General features: G+C 35.2%; 1 protein-coding gene across 1 annotated transcript; it reads right to left on the bottom strand.

Moving 5' to 3' along the window:
* Positions 1-390: 390 nt before the first annotated feature.
* On the bottom strand, positions 391-4,842 carry LOC133100817 (NKG2-A/NKG2-B type II integral membrane protein-like). Its single transcript, XM_061205288.1, is given in 7 exon segments — positions 391-511; positions 1,212-1,312; positions 2,945-3,096; positions 3,626-3,679; positions 4,141-4,165; positions 4,167-4,261; positions 4,656-4,842. Coding segments are annotated over 7 exon segments (735 nt in total).
* Between the last annotated feature and the right edge of the window lie 22,081 nt (positions 4,843-26,923).

Below are 26,923 nucleotides of genomic sequence, written 5' to 3'. Positions count from 1 at the left end.
CTTTAGTATATTCACAGAGTTTACAACCATCAACACTAACAAACTCTAGATGCTTTCATCGCCCCCAGAAGAAACATAATAACCATTAGCAGTCATTTTCCAATCCTACCTCTGCTCAGCCCTTGGTAACCATCAATCCACCCTCTGCCTCTAGAATAGGTTTCCCTCTTCTGGATATTTCATATAAATGGACTCACACAACATGCGATCTTTTACAAAGGTTGAAGGCCATAAAAATAACATAGAGTAAAAAAAGCCAGACACAAAAGTAATGATATCTATACTTTTTGGTGTGCATATTATATTTCAATATAATTCATTTTAAAATTTATACAATCATAATATTATTTCCATTTCATAAAAGGTAAAGTTACTCAACAGCATCCAAACTCACGTTTTCTCAAGCTGATGCTTGCAATTATATGTATGTGGGAGCTCACAACTGTCGGATTTAATGCCATCTGAATATAGCAGAGCACAGTTACGTTTATCAGGTGATGAGTCTGTTATACTGTAATGGAGAACAATGCACAGTCCTGTTATATGAGGACAACTCATGAAACAATAGCATTTTCCATGTCTCTGTCATAAAAGATATTTTGAAAATGGGTAATGATTTTTTAATATAATTTTTTTTTTTTTCAAATTTTTCACCACTCTGCACAGGTCTGTGAACGACCGACAAAGCGCCCTGAGTTTTTTTTGTTTTTTTTGTTTTTAATTTATTTATTTATTTTATTTTTGGCTGTGTTGGGTCTTCGTTTCTGTGTGAGGGCTTTCTCTAGTTGTGGCAAAGGGGGGGCCACTCTTCATCGCGGTGCGCGGGCCTCTCACTATCGCGGCCTCTCTTGTTGCGGAGCACAGGCTCCAGATGCCCAGGCTCAGTAGTCGTGGCTCACAGGCCTCGTTGCTCCGCGGCATGTGGGATCTTCCCGGACCAGGGCTCGAACCCGTGTCCCCTGCATTGGCAGGCAGACTCTCAACCACTGTGCCACCAGGGAAGCCCCTTATAATTTTAGTAAGAGCTTGTTATTAGGGAAATGGGCTACTGAGTAGCCCATTCTTTAATAATTATATCAACATTTTATTAACTTTCAACATCTTCCTTCATCTTTCTATAATTCAACTAAAACAAATGTTTTAATATTATTCTTAAAATTTTTATTTTTAATCTTTTCCTCCTCTATACAGTATTATTTTTAAAAACTTACTGTAGTTTGAAAGTTGAATCATTTAGCCACATCCATGGATGACCACGGCCTTTACGAAAGACTGAAATCCATGACATAATTGATAGGGACCTCAGGAATTTCTAGCCAAAAATAAAGAATTTTCACTTAAATAGTCGTTATGAAAGCTTTTTATTAATTTTTCAAAGGCAAGTAGTGTGTTCTTTCATAGGATCCTTAGTTTTCTGAACGAAATGAGAGTGTTAGAGTCTCATCTAACACTAAAAATATATTAAAGTTGAAAGTTTTAATATTGCCAAAAACATTAACCAAGGTCTGTACTTTTGATGTAAAATTAACTCAAACAGTTATGCTTAGCAGTTTCACTGTTTTTCTTAGGTTAATAAGGAAAATTCTGATTCATGTAATTCAATTGTTACCCATGTTGTCAAAACTAATATAGCAAGGCTTTAAATGAGTTTTTAGATTCTGTGACATCCATTTCTCAGGATACTGTGACTATATCAATGGATTTCTCTACTATGTTTCTCAGAGTTTCGGTTTTAGAAGGAAATTAAGGGAATGAAATTGAGAAAATAAGTGACATGAAAGCCAAAGATTTGGTTTCCTGGGCCTCACACCATTCTTTGACTAGATCAACCCCCAATCACTCTGTTTCTGTGTTGCTGGAATCAAATGGACCAGACAAGGAGTCAGAGACTCATTTCTCTCAGCTGCGCCCTGCTAAGTACAACTGTAAACACTGAAACTAATGAAAGACACAAGTCAAGGAGAACTCTGAAAGGTGAAAAGAGAAAGGTGAAATGGTTTGCGACCCTGGGGTTAAGGAACAACTATTAGGGGCATCTTATATCCGCCACCCAACCGAAGAAAGTGACCTAGGCCTGCTGCTTCCCAACACCCAGCCTAGCCATTCCTCCTCGGTGTTGAGGGGAATCCTGTGGGCAACAGCAGCCAGAGGAAGTGCTTCTCCTCCCCCCCACCGAGAGATACCAGAGTTGGGGGGTAGGGGTGGAGGTGGGACTAACAAAGGGGATCCCATGACTAAAAGTACTGAACCCAGGAAGCCTCTTTATCCCTGAGGGCATAAGACTCCATCTCTACCCAGAGACATTGGATAGATTGGATTTTAAATGTTATATTTACATAATGAGCAGTGGAAATTTACAAACTACACATAAATGCAATAATATGAATGAACTGCAAAAATAGCATATGGGGGTGAGAGGAGACAGGAAGAAAAATGCATACTCTATGATTCCATGTATATGAAGTTCAAAAACAAGCAAAGAGATTCGATAATATCAAAAGTCAGGACAGTGGGTATACAAGGAGGGTGGAGAAGTGATGAGAGAATACAGAGGAGTGGGGCTGCTGTGAAGTGGAAACTTCTATTCCATGATCTGATATGCAATTACATGGTTCTATACATTTTGTGATCAACATGCAAAATCATGGTATGTTTATTTTCCTTTATATATTGTAAAATTAAATAGCACAGTTTATTTTAGAAAATAATAGCATTTGTAGAAACATTTTTTTAATGAAAAGCAAGAACTGGAAATTATCAAACGTGTATTAATGGTATAAAAATATAAATAGAATATCATAAAGTTGTATTCCGTTGTTTAATGGAACATTAACAGGCCTTAAACAAACTACAAATATGTACAAAAACACAAGTGAATCCTAACAAATATAATATTGACTGAATCAAGCCTTTAACAAAGTGTTTACAACATTTAATATCTTACCATTTCTTCTTCATTATCTATATAAAGCAGAGTAGAGTTCTTAGTAGCACAGGCCTTCACACTCTCATTCCATGTTTTTTTTTCAAAATGAATATAATAGCAATTGTTGGAATATGTAAACGACTCTTTTGGACAAAGACCAGAATGACATTCTGAAGAAAGATTGTGAATTATTATCCAAAAACAATTTGAATTTAAAAAAATGAAAATTAACTTACATATATGCATGGGTATAAATATATACATGTGTATATATATAAAACACATCTATGCACCCTCAAGGCTGGTGCATAGAAAACAAACCACAGTCATACATTCACAGAGAAGGGTCAATCTCTCACCCCCCAGTTTATGTCTCCATATAAAGCAAACACACAGAAATAGCCACTCTTTACATGTCCTGAAAATCAAGAAATGAAACCCCTGTTTTAGAATAGCAAAATTATTTGTCTCTTATCATATTACAGAGGGAGGAAATTTGAGCCAAGTGTCAACAGTGGGTATGGTGATCGTATTGTTGCATAGGGAGAAACCCTCTCCTATAATCATTATTTATGAATATTTGTTGCCCGATTTTGTAATTTATGTTCGACCCCAAAATCTATTCTTATTTTCACTAGCCTAAGATAGAGACAAAACACAAATTGTATTTATATCAGAACTTTGAAAATCATTATGTACCTTTCTGGAGCCTTTTTATCGGAGAGGAGTTATTCTGCTCCCGTATTACAGTAGCTACAAAATTAATCATTATAAAAGTTAATATTGATCTAAATAAATCATAATGATTGTAGTTTCTGAGTTGAAATTTGGTTTATTGCTTAGGATTAGAATAATCTGGAATAAAATTGATTTTACCAAGAAAAATTAAGTAATGAAGATTTGGTTGAAAAAATATTTCAAAAGCCTAAAGGAACAGATCACCACCTCTTATAGTATTTGTTTTAACCAATCTCAAGAATTAATTTGTATTTCTCAATAAGATCTTTCAATCTCCTAAAGCATGCTTTTGAGTTATGAAATCAGAATATACATATACATACTCTCTGTAATTATTGTGTTGTATACTTTTGACAAATTCAGAATAACCATTCCACATTTAGTCTAAATGCATACATTTTAATGAGAGGCCCATTCCATAATATTATGAAGTGTTTAGAGGCACTGACCATCATTAAAGTGTAAAGTTCCCTTACAATTTTTCAAAAATCTACTTACAGGGAGTAAAAACTATCATTGTTACCACACTGGACATCAAACCAAGGCAGATGATTCCCAGAACCCCAGCAATGAGCTTCTCTGGAGGTGATGGTATATCTGCAGGGAAAGAAAAGGAAACACTGAGAAAAGAGTGATGGTGACAGTTGTTTAGAAAGTTTACAAACAAAAGAACCCGCATAAACAGGGAGTTATATATATAAACTTGGACCCCAAGCCCATTTCTACCACTACAATCTTTCTTTCAGAATATACCATTGCATTTTCAGCATATAAATTTCAGCTTCATGAGTTGTTGATCAAAGACTACAAATTACAGCAATACCAGAATAAAAGTAGTCCTCCAATTTCACATTAGAATACCATATCCAACTTTAAGTTCTGTTCCTCAAAATGAAAAATATGTGAGCTTATCTCCTACTCTTTCTCCAACCTCTGTACCCCAACTGCATATCCGAGAACAGTTCCATCATGTGACTATTAAATGTTTTACCTTTGCAGTGGTAGTTCTTGTCATTCCCTCGAAGATTCTGAGAAGCATTTTGAAGATTTAATTCTGCATAGGTTATTTCCTGCTCAGTTATTGAAATGGAATTTTTAGTGCCCTTAGGTTTTATTTGCTGCCTCTTTGAGTTCTTGGCTACCTTCAGTTCTGCATAGGTTACTCCTTGGTTATTCATCTCTGCAGCTGAATTATGTCAGACAGTGCTCTAAGTGTACTTAGGAATGAATGGTATATGTAAGATGAGATCCCTAGTACAGTAAAATGGGCGGGGTAGAGTTTAGTGCTCACTTCGCAGTAGAAAAATCTTAAGGCCTGGTTCGAAATTCCTTAGAGCTTTAAAAAAGTGTCTCATGGTAGAATACTTTTTTTTTTTTAAGATATTCTACATTTGACAACATATTTTTGGTTGAAACAATGAAAAGCAATAAATTAGGGAGGAATAAAGAAGTTAATGACTAATAATATCCTAGTCAGATTCCACAGAAATATTTTAACACCATTATAATGCTTGTATTAAAATTAAAATGTTTTATTAGAACAGAGAGATTCACCTATATTTATGATAATTTTGAAATCCAGTAATGGTTAGAGTATTTTAAAGATGGGGGAAGAGTAATGTTGGCACGTACAACAATTTCCTACACTAAATTACATTATTTGGTGACTTACATTTATTTATTAAAAGTGTTACCAAATGGTCGTTATTTTGAATGGTTGAGGAGTTCTGAGAAAACATTAAAAATTGAGGAAATACTTCATGTATTGGAAAATGTTACATGATACACTAAACTTATACATAACCTAGAAATATTAAAAATAAAACAACAGAAAAAGACTAAAAAATATTTATTTTGCAAAAGTAATTGATAAGTGACTTAATGGCTAAGATGTGAACCCACAAAATAATAAACAAATATAAATAATTTATGGAAGAACACTGTTAGTTCAAACTTCCAGAAAGATCCTATAGGTGTCAAAGTTAGTAAAGGTCATTTTAGTTGTATAAGTGATGGTAATTACTTATAAAAATTACTTATAAAAAAATCCAGATAACGTAACTTAATAATTCAGTCAATGGACGCAGTAGTCAGAAAGACCTGGAAATTAATTATGGCTTTGAAACTTACAAGAGTGTGACCTTTAAAAAATTATTTAGTATCTAGTAACCTATTTTACTAATCTAAAATGGAAATAAGAATATGTAATATACAATGCATGTAACACTGAGCACTCAACCTGACACTCATAAGTTCTCCATAAGTATCAGTTTTAATTATTATTTTAGTCACAATTTCTATGTTACTATTTCTAATTCATATCAGTTAGACCCTGTAAAGTAATTTATTAAGCAGGAATGTCTTTAATTAGCATGGTACATCTTTTTTGCAGTGTTTGTTCGATTTTTTAAAAAATTCTTTCATTACTTACAATTAAGTTTAAATTAGCATTTAGGAAGCTACCTCATCCTGATTTTTATTATAAAATCAGGCTGCTTTTATTCAATCTAAGTACAAGTATGAGGAATTATGTTTGGCTTTTGTTATGCAATGAATTCCTTTCCAAGAATCTATTTATAAAGGTTGAACAAAATATATATTAACAAATTATTATACAAAAAACCCACCTTCTACTGATTATAAAATCCCAAACTGATTGTTCCCTGTCATGATGTCTGTGGGTTTCACTTAATATTATATTGATTTACAAACCCAAATATGCAAGTGCATATGCAATTGACTAACTTCCTACAGACAATAAATTGAATACTTTGAGAAATCTTCCAACATATTTCATGTTTTATGGTTGCTTTTTACCCTGAATTATTTTAAAAAACACAAATGTTCTACTTTTATTTTCTTGTATATTAATTGTACCTCACTTGCATCACATTTAACATTTGTTATTTCCCACTAAGTGAGGTGGTCTAGTAGAGAGACAAGAGAGGAGGGACACATACCTTCTGTTGGCCAGAAAGTCGTGCATCCTTTAGTGGGGAGGTCAGGTTACTCTCATAAAAGAGGCCTGCTATAGCTGGGTAATAAAAGGAGAAATTTAAAGACATAAATCTAGGACAAGAATAAACAATGTCTCTGACCTCCACAGACTGCCCTGTGAAGGCTCAGAGTGAAACAAGAGTGGAAAAAGTTGATTTCTCATCAATGTGTCACTTCAGGTTTGAACAGGAAATTCTCACACTTAGGCTATTTTGAAGACAGTTTACCTCATCACACACCTCCAGAAAATAGGAGACTTTGGGCTCCAGTTGAAAGGACAAATGGACCTCTAAGTGTGTCATTTAGATTTTCCATTTCCAAATGTCTCTGAGAAATTGTTTTCATATTCTACAAGATCTGAGGAGATGGCGGCTTAGCCACCCTGCAGTTATCTTGTTTCCATCTCAATCACAAACACTGCAAACTTCAAATACCTCAAGTTTTACTTTTAAACTAGGTTGCTAAATCTTGGCAGTACATACACTATTTCCTCATATCCATTATTATTTCATTTCTATTGTCATGGAAGAAATTCTAAAAACCATAATCCCATTTTCAACAAGTATTTAAGGATATTTGTCACTAATTATCCTGAGGAATTTCTACATTCTCAACCATACTCTACCTGGCACAAAGTCCATCATTTTCAAAATACCATCTCTATTTCTCTGCCCTAGTTCTTACATTCCATTTTATTCTTATTAAATAAATAATTTAATCTGCAGATTTCCTCTGATAAAAATAAATGCCCCTTGAAAGGATAAAACACAAACAATATTAAACTGTATCACCATGACATAGGTGGAAATACTAAATAACTACTCATTATATCATTCATGAATTCATCCTCCAATCATGACTAGTTGTCTATATTATACTAGGAATATTTGATGTAATGACATAAACCCAAGTCAAACTATGCAGTTCAAGAAAAGGTAATTTTTTTTTTAAAGATTGATTGATTGATTGATTGATTGATTGCTATGTTGGGTCTTCATTTCTGTGCAAGGGCTTTCCCTAGTTGCGGCAAGTGGGGGCCACTCTTCATCGCGGTGCGCAGGCCTCTCACTATCGCGGCCTCTCTTGTTGTGGAGCACAAGCTCCAGACGCGCAGGCTCAGTAGTTGTGGCTCACGGGCCTAGTTGCTCTGCGGTGTGGGGGATCCTCCCAGACCAGGGCTCGAACCCGTGTCCCCTTCATTAGCAGGCAGACTCTCAACCACTGCGCCACCAGGGAAGCCCAGAAAAGGTAATTTTTAAAAATATCACCTAACCAAACAATGGGAAGGGGAGGAAAAGAAGGCTTAAACCACAAGATAAACGGCACATGCAAATGAAAATGACAAGAAAGTATGGGTAGCAATACTCATATCAGACAAAATAGACTTTAAAACAAAGTTCATAATGAAAGACAAAGGACACTATATAATGATAAAAGTATCAATACAAGAAGAGGATATTACACTTGTTAACATGTATGCACCCAATATACTTAGGTGCATCTAAATATGTAAAACAAACACTACAGACATAAAAAGAGAAATTGATGGGAATACAATAATAGTAGGAGTCTTTAATACCCCACTGACATCACTGGACAGATCTTCCAGACATAAAAAGCAATAAGGCAAAGGAGATCCTAAATGACACAATAGAACAGTTGAACTTAATTGATGTCTACAGGACGTTACATACAAAAAGACCATAATACACACTCTTTTTTAAGTGCACATGGAACATTCTCAAGGATAGACCACATAATAGGACACAAAACAAGCCTCAAGAAATGTAAGGGATAGAAATTATTTCAAACATCTTTTCTGACCACAAACCATATGTAACTAGAAATCAACCACAGGAAAAAAATGAGGAAAAAAAAATGATTACATGGAGACTAAACAACGTGATACTAAAAACCAATGGGTCAAAATGAAATGAAAGAGAAAATCAGAAAGTACCTGGAGTTTATATACATAAACTTGGACCCCAAGCCCATTTCTACCACTACAATCTTTTTTTAGATACTTTTCTCATGTAGGTCATTACAGAGTATATGAGTAGAGTTCCCTGTGCTATACAGTAGTCATTGTTGGTTATCTATTTTAAATATAGTAGAGTGTATATGTCAATCCCAAAGCACTAATTTATCCCTCCCCCCCTTATCCCCTGGTAACCATAAGTTTGTTTTCTACATCTGTGACTCTGCTTCTGTTCTGTAAATAAGTTCATTTATACCCTTTTTTTAGATTCCACATATAAGCAATATGGCATGATATTTGTCTTTCCGTGTCTGACTTACTTCACTCAGTATGACAATCTCTACGTCCATCCATGTTGCTGCAAATGGCATTATCTTGTTCTTTTTTATGGCTGAGTAATATTCCATTGTATATATGCACCACATCTTCTTTATCCACTCCTTTGTTGATGGCCATTAAATAAAATGTTTCAAATAATGTATGGATCCACTTAAGCAAAGGCTGTGGAGAAAGGTATAAAAAGAAATACAAAATTTTCTCATAATTACACAATACATAAATAACTTTTTTGTGCTAACTCCTTATTATGCTTCTTTTTACTTCCTTTTATGAATTTATTTTTTATTTTAATATAAATGGCATCATACTGTACACAGTTTTATATTCTAAATATTTCCCTTTAAATAAAAGTCTCTTTTCATTATAAGTAGGATTTTAAAACAAGAATTTTGTAAGGTACATACTATGTCATTATATAGATGTAACCTATTTATTCAAACATTTCTTAATGTTGGATTTAGGGTATTTTTTATTTCACTATTATGACTTTTTGTAGTGATAACTTCTGTAGTACATGAATTATTGACTTAATTTTGTTCATTGCTTTAGTATACAAATTTTTTAATGTGATGGAATTCAAAAGATGTGACCATCCTTCAGTCTCTTGACTCAGATTACTATTTTGTTTTCCAGACTGGTTGCTACAAATTACACTACCAACAGCAATGTATAACCAATGTGAAATATCCATTAATTTATATAAATTATTATTACTATGATTAATTATCACATTTATGAAATGTGATCTTTAGGGTATGATTTTTATTTGGGGTATTTGTAGTTCTTTTGATTACAGAGCAGACAAAATTGTATGTGTATGTGTTGGCTCCTTTTATTTTCTGCTCTGTAAATTGTTCATTCTTTACCTAGTTTTCTTCTATGGTTGTTTATTTTTTTCCATTCTATTTTCAAAGAATATTGAAAAATTTGAGAACATGAAAAAAAATTTTGAGAACATGTTTCAAAAAGTCACATGAAACATGTATGTAAAACATAATGGTAACCAATTAACATAATAATATGTATAAGAAAAATATTTTGAATTATTCAATATTTGTGTTATAGAATTACTAATTATCTAGACTTCAACGCAAAAAATACCTGAGGTACGTAGATTAATTCTATAATCTGGGAATAATTATAGATTAATTTCATTAAATTTTCTGTCACTTCACAAATTTCTTGTGTTGCCATTTAACATGCCACTATCCAAAATACCCTTAAGTTTTCCTTTCATTGGGAGATTCCCCCCCCTCCCCCGCAGGCAGAAATGAGTTTATTGCATTAGAAAAAATACCAAAGAAAAACAGCAAACACCTCTGTACTAGACACAATTATTAGTTTGACTTCAAGGGCGAAAAGGAATCTCAAAGGTACAAACTTTATTTCTGGGAGGGGGTCACGGTCTCATCCCTCCCCCTCCTTCCCTGTCCCTTTAAACCAATGGACCTCTATGGAGGTGTCCACCTGTGGGATACAATCACGCACATCTTCCTTCTCGCTCTGCTTGCCTGCACACGCCCGTGTGGAGCTAGCTGGTCACAGTGAGCAGGCTCTTGAGGCTCTGGGATAGACAGAGAACCGTGAGGATGGGGTTGGGGGCGGTTCCTAGCCTGAGACCAGGTTTCCAGTTAGTGATGGTGAGGCTAGGGTGGGAGAGGGAGGGCTTGCCTTCCTGCAGAGCTGAGAAGACGGCTTATTGATCCCTCCTTCTCCCCCCGCAAACCCTAAGGCACAGGCATTGGCACAAATGGCTGTTGCACATGAAGGGTGGCTTTCAATGGACCAAGTGACTCAAAGTCTCTCAGGGGAGCTACTCAGGCTAACTTCGTGGTACAGCCCTGGGTCTGGAGGTGACTAGTGGAAGGAGAGAAATCAGCGGAGCCTGGATGTGGGAGGAGAGAGAAGAGAAGGAGCTTGTGATGCACTATCCAAAATACCCTTGAGTTTTCCTTTCATTGGGAGATTTTGCATATCTCTTTATTTTCTGTAATATTTTCTATTCAGGACAAATTTTTTTTTTTTAATTTTTACTTTTTGGTCACACCACACAGCACGTGGGATCTTAGCTCCAACCAGGGATCGAACCCACGCCCCCTGCAGTGGAAGCATGGAGTCTTAACCACTGCACTGCCAGGGAAGTCCTTATTCAGGACAAATTTTAGAGAGAATCATAACAACATTCCATTTTTTATTATAGGTTTAGGTATCTTTTTTCTCTTTTCTCTCTCTTCGATATAAACTGTAGAATTTTTCAACTATTTGGAAAATTATTATCTGGTGAATAGTAGACAATTTTTGGAAAGAGTTTTTATCTTTAGTTTTGTTATTGTTGTAGAGGTAAAAGGTTTTTCTGCTAATGTACCTGAAAAGTATTGAAAATGAGCTAGCATTTATTAGTCCATTATAATTTTAATAGCAATGTAACTTTACTTTTCATTTTTGCAAACCTCAGAATTTTTTTATATCTTCAAATTGAAGAAGGACCAGGTTGCAATTAAGAGGCAAGTCCAAATGATGTTTAACTGTATTTCAAGAAACAGTAAAACTGCAATAATTTACCTATCTATCTAATCTTTCTATCTATAATTCTTATGTGTTAAGGTTATTTGGGTAAAATTATGTTCATTTTCTAAACTTGAACTAAAACAAATAATAAATACCAAGTCCAGAGAGGTAGGACTGGCTATGAGATGATGCAATTGAAATTCTCAAGCACCAAGTGGCTTTTAATCCCTCTGAACTGCATGCTGAACCTCTGCCTCATTCTAAGTCTGGTTATACTCATAATCGTATTACGGTTATAACAGTTCTAGGTATCACAGCCTGCACAGCAATAGCCAAAGGAAAAAAGAGACCAATTTTTTTCTCTCTCTCTCTTTATTTTTTTAAAGTAAGGGATTCTTTCCTAGAAGCCACCCTTCAGACTACCTTTATGTCTCATTGGTAAAAATTCAGTCTCATTCTAAATTTTAAACCAAATCACTGGCAAGATGAAATGGATGCTCATGATTGACTTAGGCTAATATCTGGAATAGAATAAATGTTGGAGAATCAATCAATATGAAAACTGAAGTACTTTAATCTATTTAGATGTGAGAAAAGACTATAATTTTTCCTAGATAGGTAAGCAAAGTTCCCAGCTCCATTATTGAATGATCCTTCCTTTTAGCCTCTGAATTGTATGACAAATTTATACCTTTTTAGAACAACTACATGTACCATTTAATTATAGAATATAGTTTATACATATCATGTATTATTCTAGATATACTAAATAGTTAAAAGAATAAGTTGAATCAGAAAGCAAAAATACAAAAATCTTACTACAATATGGTGTATTTTACTCACTAAAGGTCAACTTTACTGATCATCATTTATCTCCATCTTGGTTTTGCTTTTGTATTATACTAACATAGAATTTTAGACTCAAAAATTAAACTTGAGATGGTCTCTTCTAACCTCTCATTATTTGTATGAGGAAATTGGAATAGTTATTTTCTTAAGGTAGTAGAATTAATTTGTGGCGTGACAAGGATTATAATTGTCCCCTCGATTCAAGTTCAAAGTTCTTTTAGAGAATCTTGAACTCACTTGTTTTATGGGATTCTAAATGTTAAAAGATTATGAGTCTTAGACTATTCATACCTTCCTAAAGTAGCTTGAACCTTAACTGTTCCCCTGAAGTTTCAGGGCAGATTTGGCTCCACATTCTTGGAATATCCATCCATACCTTGCTGGAGAGAACATATTTGTCTCTGTCCTAACCTCTACTGAGTGAAATGAGAAAGAAAAATCTTGTATTTATTTAGAATCTTTTTCTTCTTTAAATTTATTTATTTATTTTTATGGAGAAGACAGAGGTTATTTTATATTATTGTGGAAGTGTAGATGAGGGATTATATTTTTGATGATACATATATATGTACATATATATGTGGATTTTGACTAAAGACTGTCACTTATTAGTTGTTTGATCTTGGGAACCTTATTTACATTATTTGAGGCTCAATTTCTCTCATTTATAAATTGAAAAATAATCACTGTGTAGGGTTGTTATTAGAATCACAAGTGATCTCTTTCCTTGAATCTCATGGTTACTGCGTTTTTCTCAAAATCTAAGATACAAGTCATAAACTCCAGTGACAAGAAGGTTAAAGGGACAAGATAAATGAATGATAGGATCTGATATAATACAATATGGCAGTTTGGGAAATTTGCCAAATTGGAGTGTGTGTGTGTTTGTGTGTGTGTTCTTCTCAAAAAGGGTTATTGTATTTGGTGTCCCAATATGTTTTACATTTGAGTCTAATACAGGTACTAAGTGATAAGACATATTTTTTTTTCAAGAGAAGATGTTAATCTGGATTTTTGTATGAGTGTAAAATATATCAATTTCTAAAATTTGGCAACTAATTAAATTGTTTTTTAAACAGTCTGAAAGCTTAAATAACATGTCCATAAGCTATCATGGACCATTACTTAACCATGTAGAAATTGTGTTCTAAAAGTACCAGAAAGAAATTTTAAAAATCATTTTTTCTCATATTCCCAAAGAAATGGTTATTTTATTTTATTTTTCCAGATCATCTTGGTTATTATTCATTTAGCACTCCCTATTAATTCATGATGAATATGTTGCCATTTTTCAGTTGAATTAAGTATGCCTTATGAAACATAGTAAAGGATTCTTAGTGTGTTCTTTGCTTATAGCCTGCAAAAATGAGTGAGAAGAGAGTGTCATACATGAACCAGAAATTCCCCTATTCAAAGAAGGATAAAAGGTATTCAGCTGACAAAAAGAGAGGTAAATACTTTTTTACTGTATATTTAGTTGTTTACTGAAAACAATGTCAAGTAAGAAAAAATGAAATCGTAACAATCGTGTCCATATATTTGTTACCTTTTATGTCTGGTTTTTGATATATTAAGGGGTGTATTTAAATGCAATATTCAATGAAATTTATGATCAACTAAATAGTGATATTAATCTGAAACTTTTGAATAATTTCAATTTTTCTCTAATTCTAAAGGCTTTGCTTATTATATATTTTGCCTTTTGATTTTGTACAGAATTTCCATAGCATATTGTTGCAGGAATCCTGGGATTAATATGTTTTTTCCTCCTGCTGGCAACCAGAGGCTTAGGATATATATGTGAGTATCAGGTACACATATTGATTATGAGAGCAATGAGCCAGGATTAAAAATGAGATACTATAGCTGCTGAACTGTTGTTGAACTTTGTAAACTATAAAGTTCTGTAGAAATGTTAGATTCATGATGGTATTGACCATGATATTGATGATGATGTAATTACTTTGTTATCATACAGTTCTTATGCCACACAAAATAGCTGAGATTACACAAAAATTTTACTAAATAAAGTGTCTTTTACATATCTATTTGAAATTATTTTTCACGTAAATTGGGATTTGCCATATGGCCCAAGAACTGGAGAATTTTATTTGACTATTACACTCCTTGTCTTACTGCAATACTTCATTACAAAGAAGAATAAATTTGATATCTTTTTTATATGATTAAAATTTAAACCATGAAAGCAACCTAAGTGTCCATCGACAGATGAATGGATAAAGAAGATGTGGGGGGCTTCCCTGGTGGCGCAGTGGTTGAGAATCTGCCTGCCAATGCAGGGGACATGGGTTCGAGCCCTGGTCTGGGAAGATCCCACATGCCGCGGAGCAACTAGGCCCGTGAGCCACAATTACCGAGCCTGCGCATCTGGAGCCTGTGCTCCGCAACAAGAGAGGCCGCGATAGTGAGAGGCCCGCGCACCGCGATGAAGAGTGGCCCCCACTTGCCGCAACTAGAGAAAGCCCTCTCACAGAAACGAAGACCCAACACAGCCATAAATAAATAAATAAATAAATCCCATTTAAAAAAAAAAAAAAAGAAGATGTGGCACATATATACAATGGAATATTACTCAGCCATAAAAAGAAATAAAATTGAGTTATTTGTAGTGAGGTGGATGGACCTAGAGCCCATCATACAGAGTGAAGTAAGTCAGAAAGAGAAAAACAAATACCGTATGCTAACACATATATATGGAATCTAAAAAAAAAAAGGTCATGAAGAAGCTAGGTGCAGGACGGGAATAAAGACGCAGACCTACTAGAGAATGGACTTGAGGACGTGGGGGGGGAAGGGTAAGCTGGGACAAAGTGAGAGAGTGGCATGGACATATACACACTACCAAATATAAAACCAATAGCTAGTGGGAAGCAGCCACATAGGACAGGGAGATCAGCTCTGTGCTTTGTGACCACCTAGAGGGGTGGGATAGGGAGGGTGGGAGGGAGGGAGATGCAAGAGGGAGGAGATATGGGGATATATGTATATGTATAGCTGATTCACTTTGCTATAAAGCAGAAACTAACACACAATTGTAAAGCAATTATACTCCAATAAAGATGTTTAAAAAAACAAATAAACAAAAAAAGTGTTTGCTAACTTTATTTAATAAATTAATATTAATATGAGCTCTCATAGGGAGAATACTCACTCCCAAGGAATCTGTGGGTGGTGAATTTTCCTCACTTCGAATACATTTAAAAGTTGAAAATTTAACTAAAGTATTGTGAGTGCAGTAAAAAGAAAAATAAAATAAAATAAAAAACTTTAGCAATAATTTATAAAATTTTATAAAGGCAACAGAATATTTTGTACTTTTTAAATTAATTAGGATTCAATAACAACATGTGTTAGGAAAACAGCTGCTATATATTAAACTCACAGACGTAACTTTTCCCAGATGAACAGTTACGAGCACAAACATAATTTCCTTCAATATATGGACAACCATGGTTCTCCATTTGCAAGAATCTGTAAAAAAAAATTGTAAAGCAAGGTGTGATATCTGCAAATGCCAATTTTATCTCAAGCTTAAAATTAGAAAGAACAAACAAAATGAGAAACAATAAAAGAACAAACTACACAAATCAAAACAAGAATTAAACCCTGAAGATTGACAGTCTTTAATTACAAAATATTAAGCTTAACACAAAATACTGTCCTATCCTGTTTATTTAAGTAGAATTATAAGCCAATATGATAGAAGTTTATGGATTTATCAGCTTGCCTAAAACTATGCATAAATTTCTCCTAAGAGTCCAGTAAAGTTAAAAGAGTAAAGGCCCTAAAGGTGAGATTATTTAGAAAGAACTGGAAATTTTCCCCCAATTAAATCCCACAGACTGATCCTCAAAATCCGTAATGATTTCCTTTTTCTTGGTTGCTCTTTCTGTGCCCTACACACATAACACACACACACATACACACACATACACACGAATTGCCATATACTCTCAGAGAAGTTCAGTTATCAAAACATTATAAGTTCAGGCTTTCAATTACTGTGGTGCCATCTTCCCTTAACCAAGATTTATTGGTTTCATTGATTTTGAGACCTATCCATCCTTTCATTTCAAGCATGGATAAAATTTCCAATTTGGAAAAGAAATCATAAACCAGAAATGTGTGCATATTATAATCCACTCCTTTCTGACTCAAATGTTATTGGTTAAAGTTCTCCCAAGGGCTTGCACACATCCACTTAGTATTAATAAGATTTTTTCTCAAGATATCTCATTTGTTAAAGTGGTTTTCTTCTAACATTAAATGTTCAAAAAGTGGAGTTTCTCCCTAAGAAAATTGAGTCAAAGTAAGAAAATACCATACACTTTTGAGAACCTTCAGTTTTCCCAAATTATGGTGTCAATCACTAATGCTTTGAAACCAGATATAGTTATAGTATAACAAAAAAAACCAGAAGTGTCTGCCCTACCAGCTCTTCCTTGATATCGATCTTTAGAAGGTGGGAATTCAGCTCTGCACAGGCAGCATGGCTCTCCGCCCAGGTTTTGGGTTTATTGGAAAGATGATAAGAGCTATTTCCAAATCCAATCCAGTGGGTTGAACAAAGATCACAGGAACATTCTAGAAAATATAAACATATTTAATGTGTACTCTGTACTATGAATAACTACTACTAACACAATTGCTATATCTTTGTGTTTGTTTTACAGATGGATATTAGATAGAAAGCAAAACGTAAGCATTTTTTGTAACATTTCTGGGCAAGTTTTACACAAACCATAGTTAACAATAATTAATGTTTAGCTCATGTTTTGAACTTTTCTACTTAAAATTTGTTATAAAATTTTACCCACAAGGAAAATGCATTCCAAATAATATTATACAATTGTTTGATGTGATTACAATTATATATGCATATTTAAAAGGCTAAAAAATATATAATCATATGAACACAAAAAACAATGAATGAACTATTGCACTTTTGTCAGAAATTTTTATTATTAATTATTTTAAATATATGGAATAAAATGCAGTAACTAATTTCAAAAAAACTTATACTTCAACTGTTTAATAAACATATGCAATTTGCATATTTTAATAATCTTTTTTATAATCATCAAAAACATACAGTTAGGGAGGGGGATCAAGGCAGTGGAGTAAGAGAATGTGGAACTCATCTCCCCCCACAAACACATCAAAAATACATCTACATGTGGAACAATTCTCATGGAAAACTAACTGGAAACTAGCAGAACTACACAACCAAAGTTGCAAGAAACCTATAACCGGGTAGGACAGGAAAAAAAGACATTGGCTCAGGACCTGCACCCCTGGGAGGGATCTGAAAAAAAAAAAGGACTCTCAACCTGAGGAGCGAGCAGGGTGAGTCACAATCTGGGCATCCTAGTCCTGGGTCCTGCACAAAGGAGACAAGCCCTCTTGCCTGCTGGGAAAACCGCTGGGACAGACAGAAGGGTTGGAGAAGCCTAGATGCTACTCGTAAGGAGTGTGCACATGTTGGTTTGCCAACAGTCAGGTGGAGAGAGCCTTGCACTGGTGGCTGCCTCATCACCACACTTCTCAATCCGAAGGGGCAAACACCCCAGCCCTGCTCACTCCACACCACAGCATGGTGTGATATCTGGGCCAACCCAGATATCTGTCTGGCTATGCAGAGACAGACCAAAGAGGCCAGGGGAGTGATCTGGGTGGGGGAGTGGCTGTCATTGTCAGTGCACACAGAGGGTAATGGATGGGGCAGGCGGTGACCATTGTCAGCACACCTGCAGGGCAGCACCGCAGGAGTGCACAGCAGCTTAATGCTGAATCTCAGGCAGACAGGTACTGGGAGAGGACTTGATCTAGCTACACAGACACAGCCTGGAGGGGCCCGAGGTGTGTTTCGGGTGGGGCAGCGGCAGCCCTTGTCAGCACGCACAGGAGCACGCAGCGGTTTCTCTCCCAATGAGATCCCCCCAGCTGCACCCACTCCATAGTGCAGCTTAGAGCTTGACTTGGGGCAGACAAATCCTGGGAGAAGAACACCACAGAGGCAGCCCGGATCTCTGGCAGCAGCACAGCCAACTCACTTCCTGCAGCCACAATGCCCCGACCCCTAGCCCCAGCCTACTCTACACTACAGCCTTGCATAGATCTGGGATGAACACAACAGAGGAAGGGATGCCAGCCTGGGCTGCTTCTGAGCAGAGGTGTGGACAGCTACATAGGTGGTGCATAGGTCTTCAGTGAGTACGCGGGCCGCACTTGCTTCAGCGATCACCCCCTTTGGGGCAGGGCACGCATGCTCTCAAGGGCAATGCAGCCTGGTCAAGCCCGACCCTCAGGGTTTGTACCACAACAGCTGGGGAGCAGATCCAGCACCTGGCAGGGCAATGATGGCCACTGAACAGAGAGGAGGTCCCTCCTCACACCCTGCACGAGCATTTATTTGATCCTCCAATGCCAATGACAGTCTCTATCAAGGTGATCGTGGCTAGCACACCCTGAGGAAAGAAGTGGCTGGCAGCCCTCACACCAAAGACACTGAATACACACAGCCTCCACGGGAATGCTCCCACATAAAAACACACCTTCAAGACCACAATAAACAACTGTTTCCCCTAAATTCATAGAGTCAGAGAAATTTAAGTGAAATGTAAGGGCAGAGGAACTACTCCCAACTAAAAGAACAAGAGAAATCCCCTGAAAGAACAAAAATAAAACAGAGCTCACCAGCCTACCAGACCCCAAGTTCAAGAAGGTGGTAATAAAAACGCTAACTGAATTAAGAAAGATTGTCAATAGAAATGCAGATCACTGTAACAAGGAACTAGAAACTACAAAGAAGAGCCAATCAAAAATAGATAACTCAATTACTGGATAAAAAGCAATCTCGAAGCAATGAATAGCCAACTAAATGACAGAAGAATGAATAAGTGATCTAGAAGATAGAAAAATGGAAATGACCCAATCAGAACAGCAGACAGAAAGACAAGTAAAGAAAAACAAAAGCAACGTATGAGATCTATGGGATAATATAAAGCATGCCAACGTACACATAATAGGGGTTCCAGAAGGAGAAGAGAGAGAGAAGGGGATGAAAAGTGTATTTGAAGAAATTATGGCTGAAAACTTCCCAAACCTAAAGAAGGAAACAGATATCCAGGTACAGGAAGCACAGAGGGTCCCAACTCTCAGCCATAAAAAGAAGGAAATCTTGCCATTTGCAACAAAATGGATGGACCTTGAGGGCATTATACTAAGTGAAATAAGTCAGACAAATGCAGTATGATTTAACTTATATGGAATCTAAATAAAAAGTCATAGAAACAGAAAACAGATTTGTGGTTGTCAGAGGTGAGGTGTGGTGGTGAGGGAAGTAGGTGAAAATGGTCAAAATGTACAAACTTCCAGTTGTAAAATAAATAAATTCTGGGGAGGTAAAGTGTGGTGACTATAGGTAATGATACCATGTTGTATATTTGAAAGTTGCTAAGAGAGTAGACCTTAAAAGCCTTCATCAGGACTTCCCTGGTGGCGCAGTGGTTAAGAATCCGCCTGCCAAAGCAGGGGACACGGGTTCGAGCCCTGGCCCGGGAAGATCCCACATGCCACGGAGCAACTAAGCCTGTGCGCCACAACTACTGAACCTGCACTCTAGAGCCCGTGCGCCACAAATACTGAAGCCCGAATGCCTAGAGCCCATGCTCTGCAACAAGAAAAGCCACCACATTGAGAAGCCCATGCACCGCAACAAACAGTAGCCCCTGCTCGCCGCACCTAGAGAAAGCCCGCACGCAGCAACAAAGATCCAACACAGCCAAAAATAAATAAATAAAATTTAAAAATAATGTAGTCCTCTTATTAAAAAAAAAAAGTCCTCATCAAAAGAAAAAAAAACTGTAACAATATATGGTGATGGATTTTAACTAGACTTATTTTGATGATCATTTCAGAATATATACAAATGTCAAATCATTATATTGTACCCCTGAAACTAATATAATGTTGCATGTCAATTATAGCTCAAAAAATTCTCTTTGAGGTCAATAGTGAAGAGTATAACAGAGAAGGCATATGTTTGCTTTTGCTCATCACAATTTCACCAACAGTGTATGAGTCTTCCTTTAATCTGCTCATTTTTCTAACTTTTAAAAATTTTCATATTTTAAAAAATCTATACGAATCTTTGAAATGTGAAATAATGTACCATTATTTAATTACAATTTTTTCTAATTGCCCGTGAAAGTGAGCATCTTTTCATATATTAATTATACTTTAAATTTCTTCTTTAAGATTTTCTCTCATTCATATCTTTGCTTCCACCCTCAGCCTACAAATTGTTATTTTTTTCTCTTTTTCTTTCTATCTCCCATTAATTATTCAACTGCATGGGTTCATTTTGCAATCATTGAAAAACAATTTAGTGTGCAGGAAAAAAACATACTTCTGAGCAATTTGCTGTGACATTTTGCTGCTCATTATGAAATAATAACCAGAATCATAACATATTATTTTTTTACTTCAGTTTTTATTTTCCCACTCTTCACGCATCCTCAGTGACCTGATTTTTTTCTCTCCCAAATGAAACTTTATTACTTTATTCCTTGCCTTAGTCTCTGTTTTTTAAAACATCCAGGAAAAGACTAAGTTTGTGTTTGGTCCTTTTGTACTTTCCTTATCAGTTTTTGTGTCTTTAATTCCACTTTTCATGGCTTTACATATTTGAAAGACATCTAATTTTCATTCTGTATCTGATACTTCAATTACCTGGATGTATTAGCATCTAATGTCTTTGTTATCTCAGCTAAGTACTGTTATGACTTTTTCCCCATGCAATTTGGTATTTTAAATTAATTTTTATATATGACAATCATCTGGACCTGAGCTAGTGTCCTTTTCTTAGATGGATGATCTGCATGTACTTTCTCTGTGATGATTTGGGGTCCTACCAACCCAGGATCACACAGGGAATGTAACCTTAAATTCTAAGTGAGTCTGCCTAAGAAATTACAGAAAGGTCTTTAGCGTCAACTAGAATTTGAGCTAATATAGAAAAAACTGTATTAATATCCTCAAGCTTTACACGAGAAACTAATTTTTAACTCTTTTGCTCAAGCTAAGTGAAAGCCTCATTCTCTATCTCTCTTGTAGTGGTTCAATCCAGACTGTACAGTTATTAAAATTGGAAATAACCCCAGATAGTTGTAACTTCAGAGTCAGAATACTTCTCTCGTTTCAAGCTTTCTCTCCATTTTTGGCCCTTGATGATTTCCTCTGTTTTATCAGAAACCTAGATGTAAAACTAAAATTTAAATTTAAAAAAATTGTACCCATCTAGACATCTGGATCTAATGAAGAGAAAAAGGGAAGCTGAACTTCACTAATACATGAACTTAGATGCCTGAGCTGTTAAGCACCATCCCTTAGGTAGAAATTAGAGCAGCAACTCTGGTTCCCTGCCGCCTGACGACAGTAACCTTGAACCTCTTCCTTCCTACGAGAAAAGTAGAGCTGGAGTTGCATCTCTTGACTTTTTTAACATCTTTATTGGAGTATAATTGCTTTACAATGGTGTGTTAGTTTCTGCTTTATAACAAAGTGAATCAGTTATACATATACATATGTTCCCATATCTCTTCCCTCTTGCATCTCCCTCCCTCCCACTCTCCCTATTCCACCCCTCTAGGTGGTCACAAAGCACAAAGCTGATCTCTCTGTGCTATGCAGCTGCTTCCCACTAGCTATCTATTTTACGTTTGGTAGCTAGAAATTCAACTAAAGTAGTAGTAAAGGAATAAGAAGTAAAAATAAAAAAGAAAGAGGACTACGGAAAGACTAAGAAAACATTAGTAGAAAACAAAGCTATGTGAGAATTTACCTCTGAGGAATAGGACTAAAGAGAGGAAGAAGAGTTAGCTTCATTGCTTTTAATTATGTCTTCCTGTGCTATTTTTAAATCCACTTGGTTGAGTTATAATTTACACACAATAAATTACACTGTTTTGAAGTACACACTTTGATGAGTTTTGATGAATGAATATACCTTTGTAACTTCCTCCCCATTCAAAATTTAGAATATTTCCATCACCTCAAAAGTTAACTCATGTCACTTCCCCACTAATGTCCCACACCTGCTTTACCCAAGCAACCACAGATCTGATTTACATCACTGTAAATTATTTTTTACTTTTGTATGCAATTTGTATAAACACAATCCTTCAATATCAACTCGTTTGCATCTTACGTCACTCAACATAATGTTTTTGAGTTTTATTCAGGTTGTGTGTATAGGGATTTCATTCCTTTTCATTGCTGAGTAGTCCATCATATGAGTAACCCACAATTTGTAATCCATTCATCTGGTGATTTACTTTTGGATTGCTTATAATTTTTAGTTTTTATAAATAAAGTGTCTATAAACATTTTTGCACATGTCTTATGTGGACATATCTCTTCATGTCTCTTTTTTAAATGTCTAAGAGTGAAATTGTTGGGGATTTGCACCAGCACAGTTAATTCCATGCCCTTGTTACTGTCAGTCCTTTCAAATTTTAACCATTTTGGATGGTTGTGTAGTGGTAACTCATTGGGGTCATAATTTGCATTTCCTTAATTATTTACTGTTTGATTGCTTTTTATTTTCAGATTAGGTGAATGGAAGGAAAACAAAAACAGAAGCAATATGAACAGCTAATATTTGGCATTAACATTTTTTTTTCTGAGAGACATCAAGAAGTTTCGAAAAGCAATCACTAATTTAAATAAAGAATTAACAGCTGCTGGGTTTAGTCTCCTGTTTATTGCATCTATTGAGATTTTCCCTTTTTTATTCAAAGAATTTATTTTTAATAAGACTTTCAATTAGTTCTTTCCATATTTTTACTCCATTATTTTCACTTCCTTTCCTTTTCTTTCTTTTTTTTTTTTTTTTTTATTTGCTTATAGGGAATGTTCATCAGGAATACTCATGAGGAATGCCTTTAGTCTCAATGACAAAGGAACCCTACACTTTTGGTTTTTGTGTGTGGAAGAGATATTTTTCTTGGCAAATGCATCCGTGCTGAGAATCTTACACTGTTCATGAAAAAGCAAAGATTTCTCTGAAAGGACGACAGAGGGGAACCATCCCGGCTTACTGAAAAAACAGACTCAATTAGGAAAGTTTTCTCTTTCCCTCTCCCCCTCTTCCCCCCACCACCGTGCCCCACCCCTGCTGTTTTATAAGTGCTGAATTTACTGATAGGGATTTGAATAAACCCGCAATAAGTGAAAAAAAAGAGAATTGAAAACAAAAACAGCTTTCTATATTATGGCTATTGTATCTGGATGTATAAAAAAAATTAATGTAAAATTTATAGGCTTGTAATTTCTTAAATGTTAGAGGAATCATATCCATCAGAGAAAGCTAGAAAGAAAAAAGTGTTAATGAGACACAACTCCCTTGCTTTTCATTTGTTTTCTTTTTGTCTTTTTGACCCCCTTCACACATTTCTCTCGCCCCCCCACCTTAATATAGTTTAAATCCCATTTTTCTCCTAATAGTAATCAAATCACAAACAATAATTATCTTTTATACATAATACTTTGGGTCTTTTCACATTCTGCTATGTCTTCTTTCTTATTTTGCCCAATATTAATATTTCCTTGATAAAACATTGAACATACCATAAAATGGCATTTTTCTATCATGATTCACGAAGTTTTGTGGATGTCAGGAAGACAAACCCTTTAGTCCCAATAATCAACATTAGAAGTGGATTGAACAGAGAATACTCACCACCATTTTTAGAAGATAGAGTGGGAACAGGTGATATTTTTCAGTTTTGTTCATCTCTGCTAGAAAATACTGTGGCAAAAATTATGGTAGTAATTAGTTCTGTATAGGATAAAATAATTAAGACAACGTAAAAATCAGTCTTGAAAGCAAATCATTGAAATGTATTATGTTACTGATTTTAATAAAACAGATTATTTTCTTAATTACTTACAGTTTGCAAGCAAGGCACCCACTGTTGTCATCAAGACCACACACAAGGTCCCTAGACTCCCAGTCACCACTTGCCATGCTGTAGATCGGTGGTGTAACACGAAAGAAAACAGAAACAATGATGAAGTTTCATCATTTCCCAGAAGTCATCAAATGTAAAATTTAAGACCATTGTGTTTCACCCTTAGAGGGCAACCGTTCATTTTCTAATTCTTGAAAGAGTTCATCCTGAATAAAACTATTTCTCAGCCACATTGAGAACCCTAGTTCTTTGATACCCAAATTTCCTCCCTATTAGCTTCTTCTTGACTTCAGTTCTTTCTTATCCTAATTGAGGCCCAGGGTATGTCACCTGAACCATCTTCACCAGCGTATTTGAGCATCCTTTGCCTAGTATTCTAGAAATTATTAACTCTGAGCACTCCGAAAATATACTCTCTGCTAGTAAACTTAGAAATGAAATATACCTAGAGAAAATAATGTTGTCATGCAAAAAAAATATTAATTTCTAAATTCCATGTAAACGTTAATATTCATTTACTAGCCAATGAATCAGTCAATGTATTAGTCAAGGGGGAAATAACAAAATGCGTTTTTTAAATTTTTGTTGAGATAAGAAATAATTATAAAATTTTCAAAGAAGTATGAGTGTGTTCACCAAGTTATAACCTAGACACATGAGGATAGGAAATGCCTTTATCAAAAAAAGACATTGTACTAAAAGTTGGAGGAAAGTAAGAGTTAGTTATTTCTTGAAATAAGAGAGGCATGGGGGAGGTCTTCCACTTGGAGAGATAGCATCTATAAATGTTCTTAGGTGACCAGAAGCTTGGTGCATTCGTGGAACCGAAATTATAGTCTGACTGGAACTCAGAGAGCAAAAGAGGAAGTGGAGGCAGAGAGAAAGCCTGTAGGACTATAGGACTTTTTTTTTTTTTTTGACTTTAAGAACAATAGGAAATCTTTGCAGGAACTTGTTTTAAAAAGTCATGATCATTTTTCTTGAAACATACGGAAAGGATTGAAAAGTGCATAGAGTGGAAGATGAGAGACTTTTGGGGAGTCTGTCTCAGTAATCTTGGTGAAAACAAGTAAACCTCAACCCAAGAGAGAAGCAGGTTGGTTTGAACACATGGTTCTTCATGATTACTTGAATGTGTTACAGATGAAAGAGTGTGAGGAGTCAAACTTGCAAGTTTTGAGATTAAACAATGCGGTGGATAAATATTAACACGTCCAATCTTCTTAGTTTTGATCAACTTCTGCCTAAAGTCCCTTTGATTACAAAAAAAAAAAAAAAAAAAATTCAAGCCTCTCTAAGACTCTAATTCAAACACCAAGAAATTTCTCTTATTTTACCAAGGAAGTTGAGGCCATGAATTTCCTTAACTTGCCCACCCCAGTTCCTGTATATATATGTGAATATTCATATATTCATACCGTATTGTTATTGTCTTCTTTTCATTTCAGAGGATGAGCAATTTCTCTATGGTTCAAGTCAAAATCTATCATATGTCCTATTTACTCCATGCCACCCATTCTCCTTTAGAACATTTATTTTCTAAGAGGAAGTTTCTCTTTTTTGCCAGTTTCTTTATCATCTCTTTCTATAGATTTTGTCAGATTAGTCTATGCATGGGCTCAAATCTCTCAAAATCTAATATAATCCCTTGTTATTGGCTCAGGTCTTTCACCTTTTTATCACCATTTCTCTTATGTTGCTGTTTTTGGGTTTTTTTTCAGTGAAAATTGTAAAAATGCTTTCTGGACTCATTTTATTCCTATACTAAATTTCTTTCAAACCCTTAACTCTTAGTTGTAGCTTCTATGCTTTTCTTCATAATCAAACAAAAACCCCAGTTACTAAATCTAAGGAAATAATTTTCCGCTTGTACCTTATTAGACATAGTTTATTTTCTCCTTCTCTCTGGACATGCATTTCGTATGTACCTTTCTTGAGTCTTCCTCTACTCAAGCCTTATATGTTGCTTTTCTCTATGATAGACTTTTCACCCACATCATCTCTATTTGCAACCTTACCTACTAAGTCTTTCCCACCCATTTCCATCCTCTTCTGGAAGATCCAGCCTTTTAAATCTAATTTCATTATGGACGTTGTCCTCTGAAGTGATCAAGAGACAATTCAAATGCCATATATGATCTGACTTTTACTGGATTAAACATTATTTTTCTTAATGGTGGGTAAGATGATTAACTACTTAGTCACTTAAGCTAGAAACCTTGTTATCTTATTCTACTCATTTCTCACCTTACCTCCAATATTCAGTTAATCATGAAGTCTTATAAGCTGTACCTCCAAAATATTTTTTTCTCTATAATCTGTCTTTCCCCTAACAAATACTGTTAGTTCCTTGAAGCTAAGTGGTTATTGCTTCTTTGTAGGTACCTTAAGTCCAGAGCAGGCCCACAGAACAAATTCAAAAATAGTTGTGGGACTAAGTTGTATTGAACTGAATTGAAGACTAATATCAAGAATTATTTTTAAATAATTTTAAAATAACACGAAAAAAGCAATAAAATTTACACAGTAGTTCTTACAAGTAATGCAATTCTGTAGGAATTTGAATCAATGCTATTTTAGAGGAAATGAACA

This window comes from Eubalaena glacialis, chromosome 11 (assembly GCF_028564815.1).
Source record: "Eubalaena glacialis isolate mEubGla1 chromosome 11, mEubGla1.1.hap2.+ XY, whole genome shotgun sequence".
NCBI classification, from domain to species: Eukaryota; Metazoa; Chordata; class Mammalia; order Artiodactyla; family Balaenidae; genus Eubalaena; species Eubalaena glacialis.
This window is presented reverse-complemented; position numbering and strand designations above follow the sequence as displayed.